Source organism: Solea solea, chromosome 21 (assembly GCF_958295425.1).
Source record: "Solea solea chromosome 21, fSolSol10.1, whole genome shotgun sequence".
NCBI lineage: Eukaryota > Metazoa > Chordata > Actinopteri > Pleuronectiformes > Soleidae > Solea > Solea solea.
Window position 1 is genome coordinate 1588260 of NC_081154.1, and position 25159 is coordinate 1613418.

General features: G+C 41.0%; 4 protein-coding genes across 5 annotated transcripts; 2 read left to right on the top strand and 2 right to left on the bottom strand.

Moving 5' to 3' along the window:
* Positions 1–1767: 1767 nt before the first annotated feature.
* Positions 1768–4931, top strand: pgp (phosphoglycolate phosphatase). Its single transcript, XM_058621940.1, has 2 exons — positions 1768–2570; positions 3958–4931. The coding sequence occupies exons 1-2, from the start codon at positions 1970–1972 to the stop codon at positions 4281–4283; spliced, it is 927 nt and encodes a 308-aa protein (XP_058477923.1). The 5' UTR covers positions 1768–1969; the 3' UTR covers positions 4284–4931.
* Positions 4932–6602: 1671 nt separating this feature from the next.
* Positions 6603–10806, top strand: bricd5 (BRICHOS domain containing 5). Of its 2 annotated transcripts, none has more exons than XM_058622004.1 (6): positions 6603–6818; positions 7036–7173; positions 7403–7555; positions 7647–7754; positions 9587–9740; positions 10712–10806. In XM_058622004.1, exons 1-6 carry the CDS (start codon positions 6765–6767, stop codon positions 10804–10806), a joined length of 702 nt encoding a protein of 233 aa, XP_058477987.1. In that variant the 5' UTR covers positions 6603–6764. The 2 variants fall into 2 exon arrangements, with proteins under 2 accessions (XP_058477987.1, XP_058477988.1); XM_058622005.1 differs by having other exon boundaries at positions 9590–9740.
* A 1241-nt stretch (positions 10807–12047) lies between these two features.
* Positions 12048–16439, bottom strand: mlst8 (MTOR associated protein, LST8 homolog (S. cerevisiae)). The gene is made up of 9 exons (XM_058622002.1): positions 16291–16439; positions 15927–16068; positions 15282–15333; positions 14927–15089; positions 14753–14828; positions 13863–14015; positions 13628–13752; positions 12828–12991; positions 12048–12676 (listed from the first exon to the last, which is right to left on the bottom strand). The coding sequence occupies exons 2-9, from the start codon at positions 16053–16055 to the stop codon at positions 12558–12560; spliced, it is 981 nt and encodes a 326-aa protein (XP_058477985.1). The 5' UTR covers positions 16056–16068; positions 16291–16439; the 3' UTR covers positions 12048–12557.
* Positions 16440–16795: 356 nt separating this feature from the next.
* meiob (meiosis specific with OB-fold) lies at positions 16796–24549 on the bottom strand. Its single transcript, XM_058621430.1, has 14 exons — positions 24484–24549; positions 24073–24168; positions 23482–23539; positions 23129–23260; positions 22794–22866; positions 22446–22641; positions 19615–19715; positions 19362–19414; positions 19097–19192; positions 18796–18888; positions 17801–17945; positions 17537–17723; positions 17334–17420; positions 16796–17243 (listed from the first exon to the last, which is right to left on the bottom strand). Exons 2-14 carry the CDS (start codon positions 24127–24129, stop codon positions 17133–17135), a joined length of 1389 nt encoding a protein of 462 aa, XP_058477413.1. The 5' UTR covers positions 24130–24168; positions 24484–24549; the 3' UTR covers positions 16796–17132.
* Between the last annotated feature and the right edge of the window lie 610 nt (positions 24550–25159).

A 25159-nucleotide genomic window follows, 5' to 3' on the forward strand; every position in this document is an offset into this window, starting at 1 on the left:
CTAAAAGACCAGACACACCCACCCTAAATGACTTCAGGCCAGTGGCACTCACACCAGTCGCCATGAAGTGCCTGGAAAAATTAGTCCTCACCCACATCAACAACATGGTTCCAGACAATGTGGACCCCCTCCAGTTCGCCTACCGCCCCAACCGATCAGTGGACGACGCGGTAGCATTAGCTCTTCACCACACCCTGCAACACCTGGAGAGCAGCAGAGCGTATGCCAGGATGCTCTTCCTGGACTACAGCTCTGCATTTAACACCATCCACCCAGGCAGACTGATCGTAAAGCTGGCAGACCTTGGAGTCCCTACTCCCACCTGCAACTGGATCCTGGACTTCCTGACCGAAAGGCCCCAGGCGGTGAAGATGGGAGGACGAGTGTCTGCTGAAATCAGAGTCAGCACTGGATCACCACAGGGCTGCTGCCTCAGCCCCAAACTCTTCACCCTGTACACACATGACTGTGTCTCCACCCAGGACAGCTCCATCATCATTAAATACGCTGATGACACCACCATCCTGGGGCTCATCAAGGGGGGAGACGAGTCAGGATACAGGGCCCTGGTCAACAACATCACTGTCTACGGAGAGGAGAACGACCTCCTCCTCAACACAGACAAGACCAGGGAATTAATCCTGGACTTCAGGAAGAAACCCCCCCCTCTACAGCCTCTATTCATTAGCGGGACTGAGGTGGAGAGGACAGACAGCTACAGGTTCCTGGGACTGCAGGTAACATCTGACCTGAGCTGGGCTTGTAACACCACAGCCACAGTGAAAAAAGCCCAGCAAAGAATGTACTTCATCAGGCTGCTCAGGAAAGCTGGACTGAACCACCGCCCTCTCACCCTGGCCTACAGAGGACTGATAGAGAGCATCCTCACCGCAGGCATCACTGTCTGGTACGGGAACACCACACAGGCAGAGAGGAAGGCCCTGCAGAGAGTCATAAAGACTGGGGAAAGGATTATTGGGACAAAACTTCCTACCATGGACTCCATGTATACGCAGCGTTGTAGGAAAAGAGCAGAGGGAATCATCAGAGACTCACTCCACCCCGCTCACACTCTGCTCAAACACAAACGCTGCAAGTACAACCTGAGGCACAGCAGAGCGGACAGCATCAAAACACACAGAACTCGCTTTTTTAACAGTTTTTTCCCGGCCACAGTCAGACTGATGGCAAATCAAAACCACTGAACTCTCTGTAAATTACCAGACACTACCTCACCTAACCATGTGTATTATTATGTGCAATATTCCCTCCCTGATAAATGTGCAATGTCAGAAATGTGCAATACACCCCATAATCTGCTGTATAACTGTATATTTCTTTATTTTTTATTTCCCCACATCTTCGACATTTTTTTATTATTACTTTTATACTTTTATATTTATATTTATCCTTAAGTGTGTTTATGTTTCGTACTACTGACTCGTAGAACCCGCACAAGATTTCCAATGTGCCTGGACTGTCTGTTTAAGCACAAATGGCAAATAAAAACCTTGAACCTTGAACCTTGAACCTTGAAAAGACAGATGAAAGGACAGAAAGACAAAGACAAGAAAAGTAAAGAAAGAAAAGTCAAACATACAAAGAAAAGAAGAAAAAATGACAGAAAGATAAGAAAATTAACTTTGAAAAGATAGAATGAAAGAATGACAGAGAAGAAAAATTGATGGACAAATGTGACCTGTGTGTAAATCACAGTGCATGTGAATCCTGGGCTCTGATTGGACGCTTTTACGAGGCTACTGTCCCTTTAAGCCGGTGCGGAAGTAAGTCAGAGACTTCACGGTGAGCTCAGTGGAAGGTCAGCACTTCTTCTTTCCAGGATTTTAAAACAAAACTCTCTTTTTTAAGAACTCAATTCTTTTTTTCTTAACCGTCTGTTTTAACCGCTCGCTGCCGCGTCTCTATTTTAAGCCGCTTTTAGCCTCTAACGCCCCGCTCCTGCTCCTCCATGTCTGGGTCCAAAGGCTCCGCGTGGCTGAGCGGAGCTCTGCTGAAGCCGCTGCTGGACTCCGTGGACTGTGTCCTCTTCGACTGTGACGGCGTGATCTGGAGGGGGGACCAGGTCATCCCCGGAGCAGCCGATGTCATTAATCTGCTCAAGAAGAACGGTAAGCGGGTCTTCTTCCTGACCAACAACAGCAGCAAGACGCGGAGGATGTACGCGGAGAAGATGGCCACCATGGGCGTCAGCGTGGCTCCGGAGGAAGTGTTCGGGACCGCGTACTGCTGCGCCGCGTACCTGAGCACCGTGTGTCAGCTGCAGGGGAGCAAGGTCTATCTGCTCGGCAGCGCGGCCATGGGGCAGGAGCTGGAGGCGGTGGGGGTCCGGCACACGGGGCTGGGACCGGACCACATCACCGGCAGTCAGAGCGACTGGGCCAACGTGCCCCTGGACCCGGAGGTGAAGGCGGTGGTGGTGGGTTTCGACCAGCACTTCAGTTACATGAAGCTGAACCGAGCCATGCAGTACCTGACCCAGCAGGACTGTCTGTTTGTGGGGACCAACAGGGACACCAGGCTGCCGCTGGAGGGCGGGAAGATTGTCCCTGGTGAGGAGGACACACACTTGGACACCAAAGACACACCTAACCTTAACCATCATCACGTTGGTGCCTTAACCTAAACCTAACTCTAACTACAACACTAAAACCAGGTCTTAACCCCATTGGACACAATACTGCATTCCATATCCCCTTACCCTAACTTTAACCATCACCACTACAACTAAGCGTCTTACCCTTAATGTAACCCTCAACTTAAACCTAATTCTAACCCTAAAACAAAGATTAGATAACATTAAGAGCCTAACCCTTAACTGAAACCCAACTGTAACCCTAAAACCAAGCCTGAACCCTCAAAAAGTGTGTGACAGAACTTTAGGACCAACCAAAGATGTCCTCACTTTCCAAAAATGTCTTGGTCGTCACAGAGACACACATTCGAGACCTCAAAATAATGCATGTCCTCGTTCCTTACCCCCGGTATTTCTCAATCCTGGTCCTGGTGTCTCACTGTCCTGCATGTCGTCACATGTCGTTTACCTGCTCTGACACACCTGGGTCACATGACTGGCTCGTTATCAGGCTTGATGATAAGCTGAGTGACCATTTTGAACCAGGTGTGTTCCAGCAGGGGAACCGTGGGACACCAGCACCAGGATTGAGAGAACCCTGCCTTAATCTAAACCTAATTCTAATCTTGAAACAAGGTCTTAAGACATAAACTGCTGTTTATGTTGTGACACAATGTTGGGAGCAGCCAAAATGTCCTCACTTCCTGTCATTTAAATACATTTAAAAACACTTAACCCCAATCTTAATTTAACACAGTTCCTCAGACATGAGGTTTGGCCTTCATAGATCAGGTTTTGGTCTCTATCTGTCCTGACAAGGTCCTAAAAAAAACAAGTCAGTTATTAATTGGTTACTAAATTAATTGACTTAACAATTTTTTATAATCGTTTGAGTGATATTTGGTTATAAATAAAACAAGTTTCGCTAATTTTTCAGCTTTTTAAATGTGAATATTTTCTGGATTATTTGCTCCACATAAAGTAATCATTAAACCTGAATCTGTTTGGTTTGTGGACCAAAATAAGACATTTTCCAAAATTGTATGGACCAAAAACCTTTGATTAATTGAGAGATCTTTGAAAATAATTTGTAGCATGAAACGGGTCATTATAAAAAATGAGAAAATATATAGTTTCAGTGATTTTACAACATTTATATAATTCCTGAGAACAAAAATGTGTTTTTGTAATAACTGGCTGATAGACGATCATTAAAAAATCAAAAAATATGAAACCGGTCATTGAGTTTCTGAGAACAAAAAAATTGATTTTGTATAATCATTAAAAATGTCAGATATCAGCCTGATAATCTCTACACATCATAAAACCTGACCTGACCTGACCTGTGACTCCTCCCCCCTCAGGTACCGGCTGCCTCCTGCAGGCCGTGGAGACGGCGGCGCAGCGCCAGGCCCAGACGGTCGGCAAGCCCAACCACTACATGTTCGACTGCGTGGCGTCGCAGTACGGCTTGGACCGCGCCCGCTGCCTGATGGTGGGCGACCGCCTGGACACGGACATCCTGCTGGGCTCCAACTGCGGCCTGAAGACCCTCCTGACCCTCACCGGGGTCAGCACGGTGGCGGACGTGGAGGCCCACGAGCAGAGTGGCTGCCCGGAGCGGCGGAAGATGGTGCCCGACTATTACGTGGACAGCGTCGCCGACCTGCTGCCCGCCCTGCAGGGGTGACACCGCAGCAGTGTGTCGAGAACAGAGGAGGAGCTGCTGTACAACCTGAGGAGGGTTCATCCTACCATTCAGTTTCTTGTTTTTTTTTGAAGTGTGGTTGTTAGCGCTACTGACAAGTTGCTGAGAACACTGAAAACATGGTTACAAAGACAACATTTAGATAAAATGTACATCATCATCATCATCATCATCAGAATACATTTGCTGTTTTATCTCACTGTCACGCGGCCTTTTCAACACAGAAACTTACAGTTTGTGCCGCTTTTCTCTCTCGCTGTAAACAACCCCAGAGAGAAAATCAGCAATCATGGTTTTTTAGAACGCACAGGAGTTGCCGATCCACGGCTGCCTCCATGAGTGAGTTCAAATGTGTTCGTTTGTGACTTCTGTTTGAAATCCTTCATTTGCATTTACCTCAGTCACACACACTGACCGCACGAGGCAGTACTAGTGAAAATGCTATTTAATATATATATTTATCAGATGCTGACCTCATTTAACAAAATCTACATCTGTTTAAGTCTTTAGTGCTAATACCTCATTGAACCACTCTTCAAAAAATTTATACAACTGGAAACTCCCTTGTCTACAAGACTTGATCTGATTTTATTTTGTCGTTTACTGAATCAATAAAACCTCCAAATCTTACATTATTTTTTTATATATATATATATATATATATATATATATATATATATATATATATATATATATATATATATATATATAGTTAATATATGTGTATATATATATACACAGTGTGTGTATATATATATATATATATATGTATATGAATTACTCTTAAGATAAAAAAAAAAACATGATTTGCAGTATTGTTTCAATGTGATTGTCACTGAATTATTTTTTTTTTAAGTGAGTGAACTGTTAAAAGTGAAGTTTATCCAGACTGTGGTGCAACTGTGGCTGAAGCAACGAGACGTCAAAGAGAAGAAGTGACTTTGACACACACTGAGGCAACATTAGTTTCAGTCGTGTCTGTGTGTTCAGGTTTATAAATAGACGGACGGACAGACACCGGGGGAGTGAACTGCACTTTGCTGTGTTCTCGTCGTGTCTCGACACTTCAACGCAACACCGTTCATTTCTGTGCTCAGACTCGTGGGACGGTGCAATGAAATCCAGTGCCGTCATTTTATTTAAGTCAGAACGTCAACACTTTAACAAAATGATATATATATTTTTTTGTCTTCCGTGTTCATTCTGACTCATAGATTCTACGAAGAGTTTTAGTCTGTAATAAAACATGAACTGTCTTCACGACTCTGTTTAATCTCTGTTTAAGGTCTAACTTCTGATTTGGGATGATTTCAAATTTGAGAAATACTGGAATACAAAAATGTATATTTTCTGACATCTGTCTGTACTTAATGTATGTTACAAAAGTTCACATTTATAAAAGAAATTGCAAAATTAACCTTATGAAAAATGTTACTATGGTTACGATAACTTAACTTAAAGACATGACTTTCAATATTTTAGGGGCGGGGCATTATTTGTAGTTTTAACATTGTAATGTACAAAAAAAGTTAGAAAATGTCGCAATGTTTCATAAACATGTCTGAAAGAATTAGCGTTACAAAAAATGTACAAAAACATTAACTTTACGAAGAAATCTTGCACATTTTTTTGCAAACGTTACGAAACATTTTACAAAAAGTAACACAAATATGTTACTAAATTTGACAATAATTGTTCAAGAGGCTATAGCCAGAAGTACCAATTAACGCTGCGTTTGTGTGTGTGTATCTGCGTCATGACCTCGTCTATGAATCCCTAAAAGTCCATAACAATCAGTTCAGCCACTGCTGAGAGCGCAGGTTTTGATTGTTTTCCTGAGCTCTACAAAGCGGCAAGACACGTCCGTTGACTAATGCGTCACTGGTGAATCTCGAAAACGTTTTTTAACCAAAAATCCTCTCATTGTGAGTGATTTTTATCGCAATGTTCAATCATATCGTATATTGTCAGTTCCTTAGGTTAAGGTCACCTTGTGCTGTCATCGTCTGGAAGCAGCAGCAGCCGGAGGCGAGTATCGTCTTTCAAAGCTGCGTTTGACTCCACTCTTTGTCCATTGTCTGGTCTGTGGAGAGAGGCCAAGACCTGTGATGTTAGTGTACGTTTGATTTAGGAGGAAACGGAATCAAAGAAAAGGGCGGATTAATGTCAGTGAGGCATTTTCAGTCGTATCAGGATGAGGCGACGTGAAGGAGAAGCAAATTACAGGAAGACAAAACCAGAAAGTTGGCAACATCCAGATTTCTTGTGTGTACAAGAAGAGGGAGGAGGAGAAGGAGGAGGAGGAGGAGGAGGAAGAAGAAGGTGGGAGGTCTGCGATCCCGACAAAGACGCGCTGACCAGGTGAACTGAACCCGAGTCAACGGCACTGGTCATGACCACAGCTCCATGACGACAGCTGCGAGACGGGGACAGACCGAGTGAGGAGACGTTCAGGGACGCAGGATGGTGAGGTGTTGGAATCGTTCAGAAAACCTTGTGGAGGAAGCGCAGTGCACGGTAAGTTGAGGACTTTTAATCCTTACATGTCAGGGGTCACAATTAATGCATTTTGCATATCCAGACACATTTTGTAGAAGGAAATAGAAGAACAGTTTCCAGAAGCTGGACATTTATTCCAGAAAAACAAGTGGAGACTTGTGTGGTCTACCAAGATCTCTGGTACTTTTCAGAGGTCTTCTAACCCGTTCTTCTTGTTGTGGTATTACCTCTTCAGGATGGGGCTCCAGGTGCAGCCCCCCGGTCCCATTTCCCTCACAAAGCAGTCTGGATTAGCCTTGCAGCCTCTCTGCTCCTGCTCGTCATCGCCCTGGGTTTGACGGGGAAGCTCGGGCTGTCGCAACTTCACGCTCAGGTCAGTGCACCTTCTACTCCGACATAAACCCTTTTAAGGTCCATTCTTACTCTGCAGACTATGCAAAAACTTTCGTCTGTTAGGAACAAAATGGATCAATACCACCAGAAATCGTGGGGGCAGTATAGAGTTACACTAGACAGAACCACGTAAAACGTACAAAAAATGGAGTATAAATGGGCCTTTTATGGATATTCGGAAACGATATTCAGACAAAGTGTTTTCTTAGTCTTCACAGATTGTGAGAATCTCAGCTCCGGATCAGAGTTCTGGAGTGCTCATCAACCAATCGGCAGTCGTCGACGCACAGAAGCACCTGGTGACCTTCACCGTGACCTCGCTGGCGAATCAGACGTCGACGGTGCTGTTTGACATCAAACATGTACGTACAGCTGCTTTAGATTGTTGATATGTGAGATAATGGAGTGGCTGATGATCAGGATGATGATGATGATGATGATGATGTGTCGCAGGGTTTGATATGTTACAAACCCGTGGAGCAGAGCAGCTGCTTCCTGCGAAAGATGGAACAGCCTGACTTTGACAACGTGCAGTCCTTCCTTCAAGACCAGACGCATCAGGTAACCTTTTTTTTTTTGTCATTTATCATTTTATCATATCAAATTATTATATTATTATAATATTCCTGATTTATTTTGTTGGGTGCAAAAGTGTCATTTTTCATTGCTAATATCACTTATTCACTTGTATGTGGAAGTTTGACAATAGGTTTGGCTAAGTTATTGACACATCGCGTCATTATTATCTATTATATAGCTTACTTTTGGGTCACAACCTGCTGGGTTTCATACGTTCATACGATTCCAAACAAAGGGACAGGTGAGGCGTGCAGGGCCTTGAAGAACCCTATGGCCTCCTTGTGTCGCTGAATTCCTCAGCACATCTGATCCCTCAGAACCCTCTCGGCCCGGGATCTTCTTACAGGAGGCTACGGCAGCGAGCCTGGAGTCCTGAGGCGGAACACAAAGGCCACTTTGTGTGTGTGGGATTTTTTTTTTTTTTAAAGCCTTTTAAAGACTCAAATTGGATTAAGATACAGTCACAGATGCAGAGGTTTGTCAGGGAAGAGTCGTGTGTATCTGCCTGGATTTCTGACGTTGATATCCACATATTTAAATTCTCCATCAGACCCAATTGGAATTTAGGTTTATGGTTTTTGCTCGTGCTAGAAATGCTTGGTCATCGTTTTTGATTCTTCAAATTAAAAAGTACAGTGTGTGGGAACTAGTGCCATCCAGTGGTGAGACAGCAGATTGCAACAACTGGAGGACCGTGACAGGAGACATTAGCCTTCGTTCTTCGCGCTGACGCAGAAAAATTGGCAGCACAAGATGGCTGCCTCAATAAAGCAAGGCCCTAGAGTAAAGTACATTAAAAGGCTACAAGTGACCTTGTCCCAATATTGTGCTAGGACAGAACTAACTGGGCGATACAACATTTTATGACTACTATTACTAGTGCTACTCCACCTTCTCAAACCAACCCCTGCTTGAGTGACACGTTTTAAGCTGAAATTAAGAGTCAGGATTCCGTTTCCAATTCCACACATCAGAAGCTTCAGTCCTGAGCAGTTGTGTGATTCCGTCTGTTGGTGTAATGTATCTCACGCTGCTCCTCGGTTTTCAGACCCTGCTGTTTCAAATCAAAGTCATTTAATCTGCGACGGGTGAGACAAACGAGAGAAAGGACTGGTTTGTCTGTGTGTGCGTGTGTTCAGGGCACAATGGTCTTTCTTGGTCCCTCAGAGCAGAGGGGAAATGTGGCTGATAAGTGACCTGTTCAGGACTCTCTGAGTGCTTCACTATGGGAATTACGCGTAGCCTTTGTGCGACCACCTTAACCTCAACAGCTTGGGTTTCCTCCTCAAACATTATCTACACTGCTTTCACTCACATGTGTCTACATTTCCTCATCATACGGTCATGACTAGAGGTTAGGCCGATTAACCAGTAATCCATAATTTATCCATCCATCCATCTTCTACTGCTTATCCGAGGTTGGGTTGTGGGGGGAGCAGTTTGAGCAGAGAAGCCAAGGCTGACTTCCGTCTCCCCGGCCAATTCATCCCAGCTCTTCCGGGGGAATCCCGAGGCGTTTCAAGACCAGCCAAGAGACATAGACTCTCTGGCAGGTCCCGGGTCTTCCCTGGGACGTGCCCTGGAACACCCCACCAGGGAGGCGTCCAGGAGGCATCTGGCTCCTCTTGATGAGAACTTATCCAAAAGTTTCAGGGACGCACAATAATATCAGTGTCCAACGATATTGGCTTTAACGTGTTATATCGGATATCGGCAAACACGCAAATATCCCTCGATATGACTGATGTCTATAGCTGCGACCTCCTTGGCGTCCATGCTTCTGTTTTGTTGACGTTCTTTGACCCTGTTTTCAGCAGAGTCACGTCCAACTGTCCTGGAATGAGACTCAGCGGAGGACAGAGTTCCTGGGGGTGCTGGCGAACAGTCAGGTGGACCTGTCCGCACTGGACGAGCCTCTGAAGTACCTGTGCCAGGACAGGTCTGTCCACTGGACCAGGAAGTCCGACGGTGAGGACGGTCAAAAAACTGTGAATTAGTGTTGATGCACAATGAGCAAAAAAAGACTGATGATCTAATCTTAACTAACTCTAACTAAACCTGTTTAACCACTTCTTAACTAGGGTTGCAAAGGGGTGGAAAATTCCAGGTACATTTCCAGAAACTTCCAATAGGAATTACAGAGAATAAACTTAATTTAAAGAAACTTGTGTCATATACAAATATAAACTTTTCATGCAAAATGAAAAGCAGTAAATCCTTGTATTTCAAACGTTATACAGAGTTATATAAAGTGGTATATTATTTTTACATAAGTTGAGTTCAGTTTTCAGAGTCTGTGCAGACGAAGAAGTGTCTGAGACTGAAACTCGAGCCTCATCTATGAAGAACACTGACCTTTTACACTGAGGCTGAGAACACATTCACTACACGACCCACTTATATCGAGCTGATGCAAAGAAGGACAAATATATATATACAAAAAACATACTTACCAGGGGATTTTTACACAACAGGGTCACTAAAAAGGCAGCCTGTAGTCTGGATTATTACATGAATATAATTTTATTTTTTTTTTAATGAACAAAAGAAGAAAATTTGACTTATATTGTAGCTAATATTTTACTTTTAATTAACATTAACAGGTCATTTTTCTCTGGAACTGTCACAGTCGTTCAATTTAATCCAGTTTGGCTTTAAGACACTGGGACATTCTCCTGTCTGTGCTCTGTATCGAAAACAAACACTTTTATTTTGAAATGGTGTGCAGTAGTCCTCAAGAAAGATAAGATTTTGAGATCAAATCTCCAATTTTTCACTAGACCGGCCCCTACCTGACCAGACTAGACGTTCATTGGCCCCCAGTTCATTTGAGTTTGAGGCATTAAATGGTTTTATTTGATAAAAATTAACTAAATATATGAGACAAATACATCAGCATGAATCATCAGTCGTCATATGTGTCCTTCTGTGTGTTTCAGGTCCCGGTAAACAGAGGTTGGTCTATTTCTGCATCGACATCTGTTTCCCCAGCAACATCTGCGTGTCCGTCTGTTTCTACTACCTGCCCGAGTGATTCTCATCGTCCCGGCGAAAGATCGCAGAAAAGATTTTTAGCTCGGCCTCCACCAGAATAAATAAAACAAAAAAAAGAAAACAAGAGAACAAAAGCGATCTTTGAGCGTTTCCTCTGTGCCACACAGACGCCAGTAAAACCAGCCAAGTCCATTTCCGAGAGAGAGAGAGAGAGAAGCCGCGGAGACAGACTGTCACTGTAATCGCCAAACCCCCGTCGTCACTGCCTTCATGTGTTCATTCATTCATGTGTAACTCCCTCTCTGGAGCCACACTTTACAGACATGTCATTTCCTGTAACAAAACTCCTGCAGTGTAATTATGTACGTGTAGTTCTTCCTGTCACTGTGACTGTTTTTGACCGGTCCAATAAAAGACTGTTGGAGTTTTTTTCTCACCAATTTGTCCTTCATTTTTGACAGAATTTAAAAATGTCACTGTAGTGAAAGTCTTCATTATTATTTACAAGGGCTGGACATCAAACTTCAATACTTTTGTGGGATTAAATTTCCATTTTATCAATTAACATTGCAAATTTGATATCCTATTTCAGTTCCTAAAGCGATATCTAACCGCGAGCGCAACTCTGGCTGCAACTAACGATTAATCGAGTACTTGTTTAGTTCATAAAGGTGATGACTTAATGACTTAATTTTTGATTATTTTATTGATTATTTTCATCATCGATTAGTTGGCGGGTCCATAAAATGTCAGAAAACGTTCACCTGCGTACCCCAAAAACTCGGAATTATCATGTTCTTGAATTTCTTGTTTTTGTCCACAAACAAAAGCTATTAAGTTTTAATGATTTCTTTGCACTATGGAGCAAAGAAACCAGAAAGTATTCCCATTTAAGAAGCTGAAAAATCAGAAAACTTGCTTTAATTAATTAAAAATAACACTCGATTACTTATGATTGGCTATCTTGAGGCTTGCAAGAAGTTAAGGGAAAAACAGTGTTTGTGTGATGAATTAAAGTTTGTAGAGAAGATTTTAAGAGAACGGAATAAATACAAGAGCGGAAAGTTGCTGCGTGTTTGACTGCAAGAAGACGACTTAGTCAGGTAAAACTAAAGAACTCTACTGTAGTGTATAATTTTTTGTTGTTAAAACAGATTAAATAAAATCTGTATCATTAAGGAATCAGTGGGTATCAAAAGTCCATATATTGATACTAAAACCACATCGGAAACTTACTAATCTACGAGAGATCATTTAAAAAAAGAGAAAAAGACTTAAAAGTTGACTTTAAATAAAGAGAGTTTAAGTGTATTTTTACATATACAGAACACATGAGGCATCAATGAATTCCATGACAAACCTGAACCTGAACATAGAGATCAATGTGGTCCTTATTAGAGGTCGACCGATCAATAGGTTGGGCTGATATTTGCGATTTCTTTTTAATAATCGGCATTGGCCGAGTCACTAAAATTCAAAAATATAACATATGGGTCAAAAATCACTTATTGGCCCCAGAAAAGCCCACATTGGTCCACCTCAAGTCCTTAAAATCAACATGATAAACATGGTTTAGAGTTTGGTAGACAAACCTGTGAGGTAACTGATAAAAACCACCATGTATGCTATTAATAAAAGTCTGTAATTGCGTACTTACAGTTCTCATCAGGCAGGAGGAAACATCACTCTGTTCAAATCAAAGCCTCCACCTTTACCACGAGGATCAAAAATTGTCCAGTCCTGACAGAAAAGTTCTTACTCCATGTCCTGAAGTCAAATGTCTCTTCCTCTTCAGCCCAGGACGCTGTCATTGAAGGCCAAACACACCACGGCCTTCTGGTGGCCGCTGTATTCCCGCTTAATCTCCCCGGTTTCCACGCACCACAGACGAGCCAGATTATCAGAAGAAGCTGAGGATTAAAAAAAACAATAAAAAGGAAAATCACAACCTTACGAGTCACTACAAGACAAATGTTATGTTCCTGATTCTGGGGTTCCTGTGATACTGCTCTGATTTTATTCCTAATCTGACTATGACATCACGCTGCAAGTGTTACCGACCGGTGACGATGTACTGCGAGTCTCCGGAGAAAGCGCAGTCCCACATCCAGCCCCTGGATGTCTCGCCGGGATTGTTGCTCTTGATGCTGAGCTCAGTCATGAGTGAGAAGTTGGACGTTCTCCAGATCTTACAGGTCTGATCTGCCGAGCAGGTGGCCAACAGTCTGGAGACACAACGGTCATCAGTCTCAGTATTTACAATAAAAATATTGTATAAACTTTATAGGTCTTTAAAAACCAAAAATGTGTGACTTATTACTATTTATCAAGTCTCTGAGCACAAATATATGTAATTTCTAATAAATGGCCGATTAGTAAATACTAACAATGATTAAATAAATAGCAATGATCTGTCCGGTTAATTGGTTTTTTTTACTATTTATTTTACACTTTTTAACTAAATGTCATTTATTTATCTCACAAGCAAAGTAATCGGTCAGAAAGCTATTAGTCATGAATAGTCAAGTATTTTCAACCACTTTATCCAGAATAAGCAATTATTTATTATTTTTCCATAATTGGTTAGTTGTTTGGTCCATAAAATGTCAGAAAACGTTAATCTGATTATCCAAAAAACTAAAAAACAATCATGTTCTCAAATGTCTTGTTTTGTCTACAAATCAAAAACTATTAAGTTTTAATGATTTCTTTGTTCTATGGAGCAAAGAAACCAAATGATGAGAATATTCACATTTAAGAAGCTGAAAACAGGTTTCATTATTAAAAACCAAACAATCAAACTGATGAATTGATTATCGACCGTGTACACAGTTAAGGCAGATGTAGTTTTGTAGACTCACGTTGAATCCGGGCTGAACTTGCAGCGGAGAGAATAACGTTTGTGTGCTGGGATCTTAGTTTTGGGAATGAGCTGAGTCACTTCGTCTCCGAGGCCTCCGGCGAGGTTCCACACGTAACAGTTTCCCTGGTGAAGGAGGACAAACAAATGAACGCTTTTTAGTTTAGTTGTAGAATTTACTTTTAATTCCCCCCCCGGTGGTATCTGGTGGTATCTGGTACTGACTGTGTACTGACCGAGCTGTTGACCGCTGCCATGTAACTGGCATCCGGGTCGATGTGAACCGCGTTGATGGAGACCTCCGGCTCCGGGATCAGCTGCTCATTGTGGTCAGTCTTGAGATCCCAGATGTGGATCACTCCACTCTGGTCTCCTACGATCAGCTCTGCCTGTAAAAAAAAAGAATGGACAAATAATCCAAAGTTTCTGGGCCATTTTTAACACAGTTTATCTCTGACCTTTCATCAGCAGTTGTCAAACTACACAAGGTAAAGTTTATGAAGCAGTATTAAAGGGATAATTCAGGTTATTACATGTAGTCAGCAACAACAAGAGTAGATCCTGGAATATTGAGACCCACAACCACAAGGGACATAAGGGAAAACTGATTTTAGCCACAAAAAAAGACTCACCTAATAAACTATAAGTCTGCTTAAGCCTATGGTATCTCTAGAATATGTTAAGTGCTTTTTTCTTTACCAAATGGAAACTCCAGTTTTTGTCACTCTGTAAACCACTTACTCTCCCACACCAAAGACCACAGAGAAAATCAGCAATTTTATGTCCCAGCACAAAGGAGTTGTTGATCCACTGTTGCCTCCACCAGTGAGTCCAAATGTGTTATTTTGTGACTTTAGTGTTTGAAATCTTTTGTTCGGAGTTACCTCAGTGACACAAACTGACCACACGAGGCAGCAGTAGACCAGCAGCTGTCGTGTCCACCTGAGCTAAAATCAATGATATTCTCGATGGGATTTGGTGCAGAGGTTTTTGCAAACTTCCGCTTCAAGTTGGAAATATGACTAAGATTTTGTAGACTTAAGCAGGTGCAGATTTTGTGAAAAAGTGAGCCTTTAGTTAAGTAGCTAAAATCAAATCAGGATTCCAGTGGCAGTGACTGGTTTACCTGGTTTGGATGCAGACACACACAGTTGATGGGAGCATTGACTTGAAAAATCCTCTGACACTGCAGATTTCTTGACCTGTAGAAGTAGTGGGTGTACATTAGATTAAAAAAAAACATCTTAAGTTTGTTAATCACAGAGTATAAGAGTATTTTCCACTAAGTGTCCTTAGGTACCTCAGGTCCCAGATGCGAGCCATGCAGTCCTCTCCACCCGTGTACATCCAGCGTCCGTCCTCATGAAAGCCCACGGACGTGATGTTCTTGCTGACTCCGTCGTAGTTGATGACTGGGTTTGGGTTGTTGGAGTTCAGGTCGTACATGCGGATGTGCTGGTAACCTAAGAAAACAGTAAAAGTATGAATTTACTGTGAAATATAGCTGTTTATTAAAATCCAGCTTATTGTTGTGTCCTTGAAATTATGTTAAGCACCTAATGACATCCTACATGACAGCAGAAAAATCACATAATAATTACACATATAAATGAGGGACACATGCATGTTTTTGTGGAGGTAAAAGATTAACCAACCTGCAGCTGCAATCATACTCCTGTCTGGTGTGACCTCGAGGGAATTTACTTGCTGGAGACAAATGTTTAGGAAGTTATTCTGTAACAATTAGCAGCACACTTACATGTTTTAGTGTTTAAGTGTTATTACTTTTCAACACCATCTTCATGATGTGGCACAGACAAAGCTAAATTATAGAATAGAATAGATGTACCAAACAGGGAAATTAGAGTGTAGCAGCAGCAAGACAGAAAATATACATAAATAAAAATACAACTGCAGAAAGTAAAGATTAAAATAAAGGAAAAATAAAGAATGTTCTGGGAACCAGAAATTGTTAGCTGGGTAATTTAGGGCAGCTGTGGCTTTGGGTGGTGGTCTAATAAAATAGTTAATTACTGCACTTTTTAAAATAATATGCAATAAGTTAAGGTGTTTCATGTATCAAACACGTATATATTCAGGAATGAATGGTTTATCTATTAAAAATACAATTAAGTGTTACAGAAATGGCTGGAAAATAACATTTTCAACAATAAAAAAAATTGCACTTTTCAGGATTTATACGACAAATTATTGGTTTGTCATTAAGGATTTCTCAATTTCATTGGGCCCCGAATGGATCGCCACATATAAAGACTGGGAAACAGTGTAGTGAAGGATACAGAGTCCTGGTGCTGGACGGTCCTGGTGCAGATGCCGCTGTGGGCCTGCCAGAAACGGACCGTGTGGTCGTAACCGGCCGTGGCCAGAATGACCGGGTCGCTGCCCACAGTTCCCTGGTTCACGTTCATGTTTGACCGGGGACTGAGTGAGGACACACAGCAGAGTTTATATAAAAACACAACAGCTTAAATGTGAACAGCACATATTGATGCTAACATTAGCAGAAGAGCAGAAGTACAAACAGGCGCCGTGTCATTAAAATTAACGTAAACACAAACTGCGACAGTGACGTAACTCCACCGTCAAAAAACATTTAGGACAAATTCAAACATAGTAAAAAAGGAGAAAGTTACACACAATTACCTTCAAATGCTGTACAGTGTTGTTGACTGCAAACTATGTACGTCCCAGGAACTTGTCCCCGAGAAACACACACCCAGGTTTCAAAGGTTCCGCGGTCTCTAACAGTGTAATGGCGCCATCTAGTGGCGTGCTTTCATCATAGCAACACAAACAGAAGTGTACATACACGTTTTTAAATACAAACTACATATAAATCCCCAAAGAAAATCTCTCTCTATATATATATTATTTTAGAGTATGTTTTAAGTGTAATTTCTTATTAAATGTATAATTTTTTTGTAGGCATTATTAGTAAAGCACTTAATTGAACACTAAGAAATTAATGGAAAAACAATGTGCCCATTTAAATTTATCTATACAGTAATTGTACCTATTAGTACCATCTCTTGAAATGAAAAATATACATAAATGACAAAAAACAAACCAGTTTTTACTTTTTTTTTACTTTACTTTACATTTTTGAGAATGTTTTCATTATTTATATCAGGCAGAATCGTGATAAACCCATAGCTTCTATGAAAAAATGTTTATTTGTATTTATTGCTTTGCTTGTACTGTAATCTGCTGCCTCCCATGTGTCACCTGCAAATAAATTGCCCTTCTTGGGATCAATAAAGTTGTCCGAATATGAATAAATGTCAAAAGTTTCACTTTAAATTGATATAAATAACAGTTTTATTGCTTAATAAATGAGTTTATTTGACAGATTTGAAAAGTACATTAATAAATAAATAAATAATGTAGAGGACGTATGTGTCTACAAAACACAAGCAACATACGGCATCCCAACATTACCAAACAGTAGAGAACTAAAATGGCAACATGTGTTTTGTGTGTGTGCATCAAAGACGTAACAGGGCAGTCATGTGCTGCTTCACCTCTCCAGGGTCGGCCAGCGAGCAGGCGACCACCACCCCTTTAATCCCAGTCCTCATCCGAGGGGACTGCAGGATCTGCAACATATTGAGGGGCATTTTGTTTGTTTGTTGTGTTTTAAATTTGTTTTGAAGACTAAGAAGAGAAGCTGCTGCTGCAGTACCTACTTTGACATAGATTTTGCATCTCTCCAAGAGAAATTTCCACTTCATGGCAGTGCGCTCGTCGTCAGTCAGACTGGCGAACTCGTCCGTCTGTGACAGACGCAGAAAGGTTGGAGTTGGTGAGATCAGTAAACAATAAGTGTTTCTCCTCATTCTGTTAGTCTTGATCAGTGTATTTGTGTGTATTAGTGTAAGGTGGTACTGACTGTGCAGCCCAGAGTCGTCTCTGCCACAGGACTTCTGAGGCTGCAGGTGGACAGCGTTCCTGTGTGATCGGTGAAATCCACCAGCAGGTCAAACCCTGTGGTGGCCGTCAGAACCTGATCTCTCCCCGAACACAGCTGGTTGGTGCAGCTCTGAGCATCTTCACTCACCTGGAACTTACACCTGGAGCTGAGACAGAGGACAAAAAGATTATTATTATCTCAAATCCTGCGTTCACACTAGTCCACACTTGTATGTGAATTCACCAGCGAGTCCTGATGACTTTTGACACAGAAGAGTCCAGGTCCAGTTTGGAGATGAAGCTGTAGGTGATGCCAAAGAAAGCGTCGGGACTTTCCTGGGCCTTCTGCTTCAGCTGACTCACTGTGTACACGTCAATGATGGAGTCCACTGCACAGACACAAGCAGAACCACATCATCCATGACATCATCTATGACCGCGTCATCCAAGACGGAGCTCAACACTTTAAATGTTTGCCGAGTCATATTATCTTGTTTATTTTGGACAAATGTCTCAACCCATGGCCAAGTGGAAGAGAATTGAGCTTGTGACTGGAGGGTCACCAGTTCAAATCCCATGACAATTCAAGGGTTGGGTACCCCTGAGCAAGGTACCCAAACCCCCATTGCTCCCCAGGCATACGTAGATAAGTGTTGCCCAGTTTGTGTGTTCACTACACAAGGTTTGTGTTCACTACACAAACTGGTCACTATTGCTAATTGGTGTTTGTGTGTGCAATATAAACAAATTCTATTGTAAAATTCCATTTTTCTACTAAAATGGAAACATGTTATTTACTTCCCAGTCCAGACCAAAGACAAATCTTAACAAAGAATGTCTCAAATACATGGAGTGTCATGGAGAAAAAAGCTTAGATTTCACAGCTCAAAATATAATCTGTTGCATAATCTCCCTTGAACCCGTTTAATTGTTAAATATTTACATTTGATCCAAGTCAGAGTAAAGTTTAAAAGTGGGAAAAAAGGAGGACAAATCCATGTGTATATCTCAGCAACATCTTAACATAACAGGATGAATTTTGTCGTGTTTATGTAAGATGGTAACTATAAGCAGGTAAAGTTTTATAAAAAATTGAAGCTCTGTTTTTATATATATCGTGTGCACACGTGTTCACACATTTCTTTTCCGTCCTCAACGTCCAATAATGTAATGAAAATAAAAAATCCATCACAGACGCCTGACGGCACGAGACCAGGGGAGTTCTCGGCTGAAACCCACCAGGCACATCCTCTGGTTTTTCATCTTGATCCAGCCCTCCAGACTCTGACACTTCCTTGGCGTAGCTGAACAGCAGACTGGCCTCCCTCATGTCTGAGAACAGATCCATGATTGACTGTGACATTTTTCTCTCACTGAAACGGCTCCTCCTGCAGCACAGCGGGAAGAGTCCGTCTCGTTTTCCCCCCCTTACACGGTTCACCAAGAGCTGGCTGGCTTCATTCCCACACCAGTGCTTCTGATTAATTGTACAATAAACAGATTGTATCCCCAATCCCCTTGTTTCTTTGTGACGTCTTACCGGGATTGACAGTGATAATGGTTTTCGAGTTAACGCTCGCCGCCATGCCGCTGCGAAACCTGTCAAAGCTGATCTTGACATCGGCGACAAAGAGCACTTTGAGTGAAGAGGAGAAGTCAAAACAAAAAGGAAGTTATCATCAACACGAGCACACATCTCACATCTCCTCAGTACAGTGTGTTAATCAGACGTGACAGGCATGGAAAAACAGCTCAATACAGAGTCCCTTTTTGTGGCAGCGAACGAGCAGCAGACGTTGACCTACCCGTCTCCTTGGGTATCCATGTTTGAGCAAACTGAATGGCTTCTCTGTCCCAGCTGGAGTGAAGCAGAGGCCACAGAGTTACTCACAAGTGAAAATCAAACACACGTGCAGATCAGGGGGGTGAAAGTAAATCTACACCGAGTTGACCCGCGTGGCCGGAGAGATGGAACATGGCACGGAGGCACGAAAAGGTAATAAATAAAAAATATTCCCTTCATTTTCCCCCCAAAATGACTAAATGGCCGTGACGCACCACACGAGAGGGAAGGAGGGGACGGAGTCATCAAAGAGCTTCACTTCCAGCCTCTGGCCTTGGCGTCCATCTGAAGTGGTGAAGAGTTTCGGATCCCCAACCTGTAAAAGTAAACACGCATCATCTAAAGGTCAATCTTTTCTTCATGTGACAAAAAAAAAAATCTGGTACAGGAAAGATAGTTGATTGAGTAGAAGAGAAGAGAATTTTTATATAAGTTGGTTTTACACCTGTATAAAGGGGAAACTTTCAATAAAATCTAGTGTCAAAAGGTCCAGTGTGTAACATTTAGGAAAGATTACTATTGGTGTAATTGGTGTATAATCACTTAAAAGATTATAATATTCAGTTTTGTTTGCATTACAATAAGCTTTTAATGTGTAACTCAGACAAGGGCCTGCTTTGCGGAGGCTGTTGCCTATGTTTCTAGACACCAGCCTCACAAATAACTGCTCCTTCCACAGATACAGTACCTGATGCATAAAAAGAAAGCACAAAAGAAGAGTTAAAAAGATCCTTTCTAGTATGCAAAAGCCAACGTAGTTCCATGAGCGTCACACTTGGGAAACGGAGGGTTAAGCGGAGACATTCTACATTTGTTTCAAACTGTATTCTCACCATTAAATGTTATTTTCAATGGAGAAGCACGAACAAGAACCACATCCTTGAAAAGCACTGAGAAGAAACTATCTTCTCTTATTTTTCAGCTTCTTAAATGTGAATATGTTCTGGTTCATTGCTCTAAGAATCATTAAAACTGAATATTTTGGTTTGTGGACAAAACAATACATTTGATAACATCATCAACATTTTACCAAATTTTTTCTTTTACATTTTATTAAAACGATGACTCGATTATGAAAACAGTCGTTAGTTGCAGCCCTACTTTGTGCATCTCAAGTGGGTCAAATTGTCAAACTTTAAACTTCAATCATCAAGATGAAGCTCCTGATGAAGAATAAGATTAACACAGACATGGTGAGTTTCTTCTTTTTTCCGCTCATAATAAACAGCAAAGATATTCTTTGAATTCTTTGAAGGTTCTCAGTCATTCAGGTCATTGTCACATTGATTCAACCAAGTCCAGTTGCCTACAGCTAAATCCTGAAGAAGAACAATTGTCTCAGTGAAGCTGCATCAACTTCAGTCATCTGAACAACTCCCAGATGCTGCATGAGAATTCTTACACACTGGACCTTTTACATGTCGTGATCTAGCCTCTCTGTGAACCTTAAGTCACATCCTCAGAGCCTCTGTTGTAAGTTGTCGCTCCATTCAAACAGTCAACAGTCTTACCACTGTGTTACCACACTGACCAAACAGTTTCAAAAATCTATGAGGCAATAAGAAGTACTAAGAATAAGCAAATGTACACATTTGCTCAGAATCTACAGTTTTTTTTTTTTATCTTATCAGGCTTCCCTTCCACAACCCCAGTGACAGTTTCCATGACTTTTCCATGACCTACGTCGCTAACTATTCATCGGAACACTTCTTTTTTAACAACCCTTCCCTCCTTTTGTAATGTTGTTTTAAGCTCAGGAAACTTCAACGGCTTATTTTCCACCAAACTTGGGCTCGCAACGGAAAAGAAACACACAGATACAAATTAGAAACCGCTATCTAATGCAATCAATATGTGAGAAATTTTGGAAAGTGCACTCTGGCTCCTTTTATTTTAACATCTTATAATATTATCTGAATTTAATAACGGCATTGCACACATTTCCTGGGAAATGACTCGCAAACATTAATACCATCCCAACAATTTTAGATTGCACCGTGACTGATTCAAAAACAAACACTGAGTTTGGGAGCACACTGTGGCCGCAGATTTTATTCCATTTGGCCCTCGGCTCACATGGTTTTAAAGGAAACACTCACCCTTAAAACACTGTGGTGGAACAGCTATCGAGCATTCATTTCCATTTATTGGCCAAACATGAGACAAAGTTATACGAGTTTTTGAAAATTTCCTCCATAGCTACAAACCTCGCCAGTCCCTCTGGATCAGAGTACTGGCACCGATTGTTCTTTTTTTTAATCGTGTTTTAGTTTTATAATCACTTACAAAAGTCAGAGAAGAAAAGCACACACGAATCAACAGTGGCTTTCCAATGATACTGGCAGCTGCAATCGACAAATATGTGAATTACTATTAATATGTAAGAAGACAAGGAAGCACAACCAGCACAGACCTGAGGAAAAACTGATTTTAGCCATGTAACAAGCTTATAAAGCTTATAAAATCTACATTTGCATAAGTCTACAATAAATTAGGTTAACCACGTTATCTTGCTGTTAGACAGACTTTTCCGACTGGAAACTGGAGTTTGGAAACCACTTTTTCTACCGCACCGAAGTCCATTGAGAAAATGAGCGATTTTACGTCCCAGCACACAGGAGTTGTTGATCCACTGCTGCTTCATTTAGTCATTTCAGATGAGTCACTGAGTGACTTCAGTATTTGGAATCCTTCATTTAAATAAACCCCAGTGATACAAACTGACCAAATGAGGCAGCAGCAGACCAGCAGCTCCTGTGGCCACCTGAGCTAAAATCGATGATTTTCTCTATGGACTTTGGTGCAGGTTACAAAAGTAAGTTTCCAGTCAATAAACACCATATAACAATGAGATCAATGAGAAAGCAGCACAATATATTCTCCCAATATCGTAGACAAAGGCAGGTGTAGATTTCATAACATGAGTCTTTTGTTAAGTTGCTAAAATCTGTTTCTCCTTATGGCTGACAGTCATTTTCTCAGTGAATGAATGGTCAGAGTGAAAATCTCTAAAAGTGAATTTCTGTAAGACTTTATTGTGTCCTACCGATTTCACCGCAGCCAGGATATTTATCACCGTGCCGTCCAGCTGCTGCCCGTTAGCCACAACGTCCCCGAGTGAGTAGAAATCTCTGGAGTCCTTCACTGGCAGGTGCATCAGTGGCAGCAGCCTGTCGATGGTGCCCACGTCAGCACACAGACACACCTGGGAATATGTCTCCCTCACCAGAAGCTTGCAGAAGCTGAGAAAGCAGACAGTTTGGACACCTTCATCATCAGATATTACAGTACACCCTGACTGATGCGTCACATTTCTAACATCTTTATTTGACATAATGTTTCCCTTATGCTTCCCGACGGTGCCACAGGATGACAACCATGATTAGTTTATTACCTTGGTGTCGTAGGACAGAATTTTTCCCCTTTCTCTGGGTCTTTGTTGGTAACCAAAGGGTTTTCAATGGTGACTGGAAAATAAACAATTCAGCTTCAAAGAATCACCTCACAAAAGGTCCATTTATTAAAATAAGATGCTGATATTACTCTTGAGTTTAAAACCTTTGACTATTTTGTTATTTTATTAATTTTTGATGCTGAAAATAAGAAAAGTCCTGGTGTAAATAAGACACAGGGCAAAGCAGAACACGATCAACTGGGACATACAGATTCAAATATACTTAAAATTTCGATTTCCAAGGCATATGGGAACTTCAACAGCGTCTTCCTCACCACAATCTCCGACGTTGAAGCTGTTGGAGAGGCCGTTGACGTAACTGTCGCTTCCCCAGGCTGTCACATTGACAAAGAAGTCGGGCGAGTCCTTGACAGTGAAGCCAAAAGTGAATCTTTCTGCACCAAAATCTGAAAATTCAGACACACACGACAGCTTCAGTTAGTGTCACATTTCACTGGAAGAAAGGGGAGACAGAGAAAAGCTCAAAAAAGGGTGAATATTTACTCATCTAACCAAAAGAGGGGGCTGGTGTGCAAGACACCAAGGTGCAGTGGTGCTAGAAAAAAAACAGCTTCGGTGCACTAATGTAAAATATGTATGTAATAATAATAATTAAAGAAATACCAACTTTTTCTGTCAGGGAAGCTTTTTACATCACTTTTCCCGATAATGATCCCTGCTATTTTCTAGAAAAACAAATAAAACAAACAAATGGTAACAACTGTGACAGTTAGACATGTATATTTAAACAGTTTAATACAACTTACAACAACATGTCAGAATATACACTTTAAAATAGAGCTTACAATCATTCTATTACAATATATATTGCAATATAACTGTTTTAAATAAGAATTTAACAACTTAACTTACTTAACCTAGCCTCTTTACATATTTTACCTAAGATTCATGACATTAATGTGTTTGTTTAATTTTTATTTTGCTCACAAAGAAGGTAAAACACCTACACAATTAACTAGTTTCTCCTTCCTTTTAATTCTGAGGCAAAAATCAATATCTAATTACCTGACGTTTATCGTGATAATTATTGATATTGACTAATTTGAAATTACTGCCCTGGCCCAACAACGTGAATGAGGCATTTGTTGCTGTAATTACAAAAAAACTTGAAATAAATTAAACAAAAAAGGAATGAGCTGTAATTTGCATTATTTATCCATTACATCAGTGTAATAGGGTGTAAATAAGCTGAACTCACCAGATGAGAGAAACTGGGATGAAGTTCAGAGATGGCGATGTAGCTTTGAGCAGCCATTTTGATGATTCACAAACAATTTAAATCCCATTCATGGCTCTACAAAATAAAGTAAAACAGGGAGAGTAAACACGTATTCAAACCTGGATATATTTAAGTATTTCCCGTTTTTTATTAATAGTTTAGACCTGAGATTTTAGCTATTAAGGGATAAACGATAGTTAGCTCAGGTGTTAATAAGCTAACATTAGCTAATTAGCCTAACACCATGACTCATTCACTTTTGTTAAACCTCAAATTGACAACTTGGAGTGACGGTATTTTACATTTAATTACGTCTAAATTGACTAAAACAACATATTTTCATTGACACATTAGACATTTTGTTGTTTTAATTGGGTGATTTTCATTTACCTGTTTCTTTTCTCCACCATTTAAATGGTTTCGCGGGCAATGCTAGATTCTCATGTTGCCTTCAAATGCAATCGGAACTCTCAAAACTATTTGTTTTTAAACAACATAAAATAACAAAACAAAACGAAGAATTAAGATGAATTAACCAGTTAAATAAAACAAAAACATTTCTTGATGAATTTATTCCCCCATTGCACACATTCTATTTGTAAAAATCAAATTTTAGAAAGTCCTGAGGTCAGTGAAGTAGAATGCTAATGTTCAATAAATACACAAATAAATAAATATGAGAAGCCAAAAAAGAGGGCAAATAAACCTTTTCTATGTCGCTTTTTGTAATATTACCTTTTGTGTAAAATTATATTGTGACTGTTTGTTTAAAATATTTGGGTTTTACTGACTTTATAATATATTTAGCACAAAATTGTGAAATAAATACTGTGGTGAATAGAAAAACCTGGCTCTATTCAAATAAAGTTGGGGGGGAACAAAGCAGCCGCTGTTACCGAAGGGCCACTTCAGTGGAAACAGTTATACACACACACATATTATATTTGCACACTACATGAGTCATTTTTCTTTGAAAGTCTCCGCGTGAAAATCATCCCTGCCTCTCAGGCTTTTGATATTGCCTTGATAATATATCCCAGTTGTCATAGGCAGCATGGGATTTGCC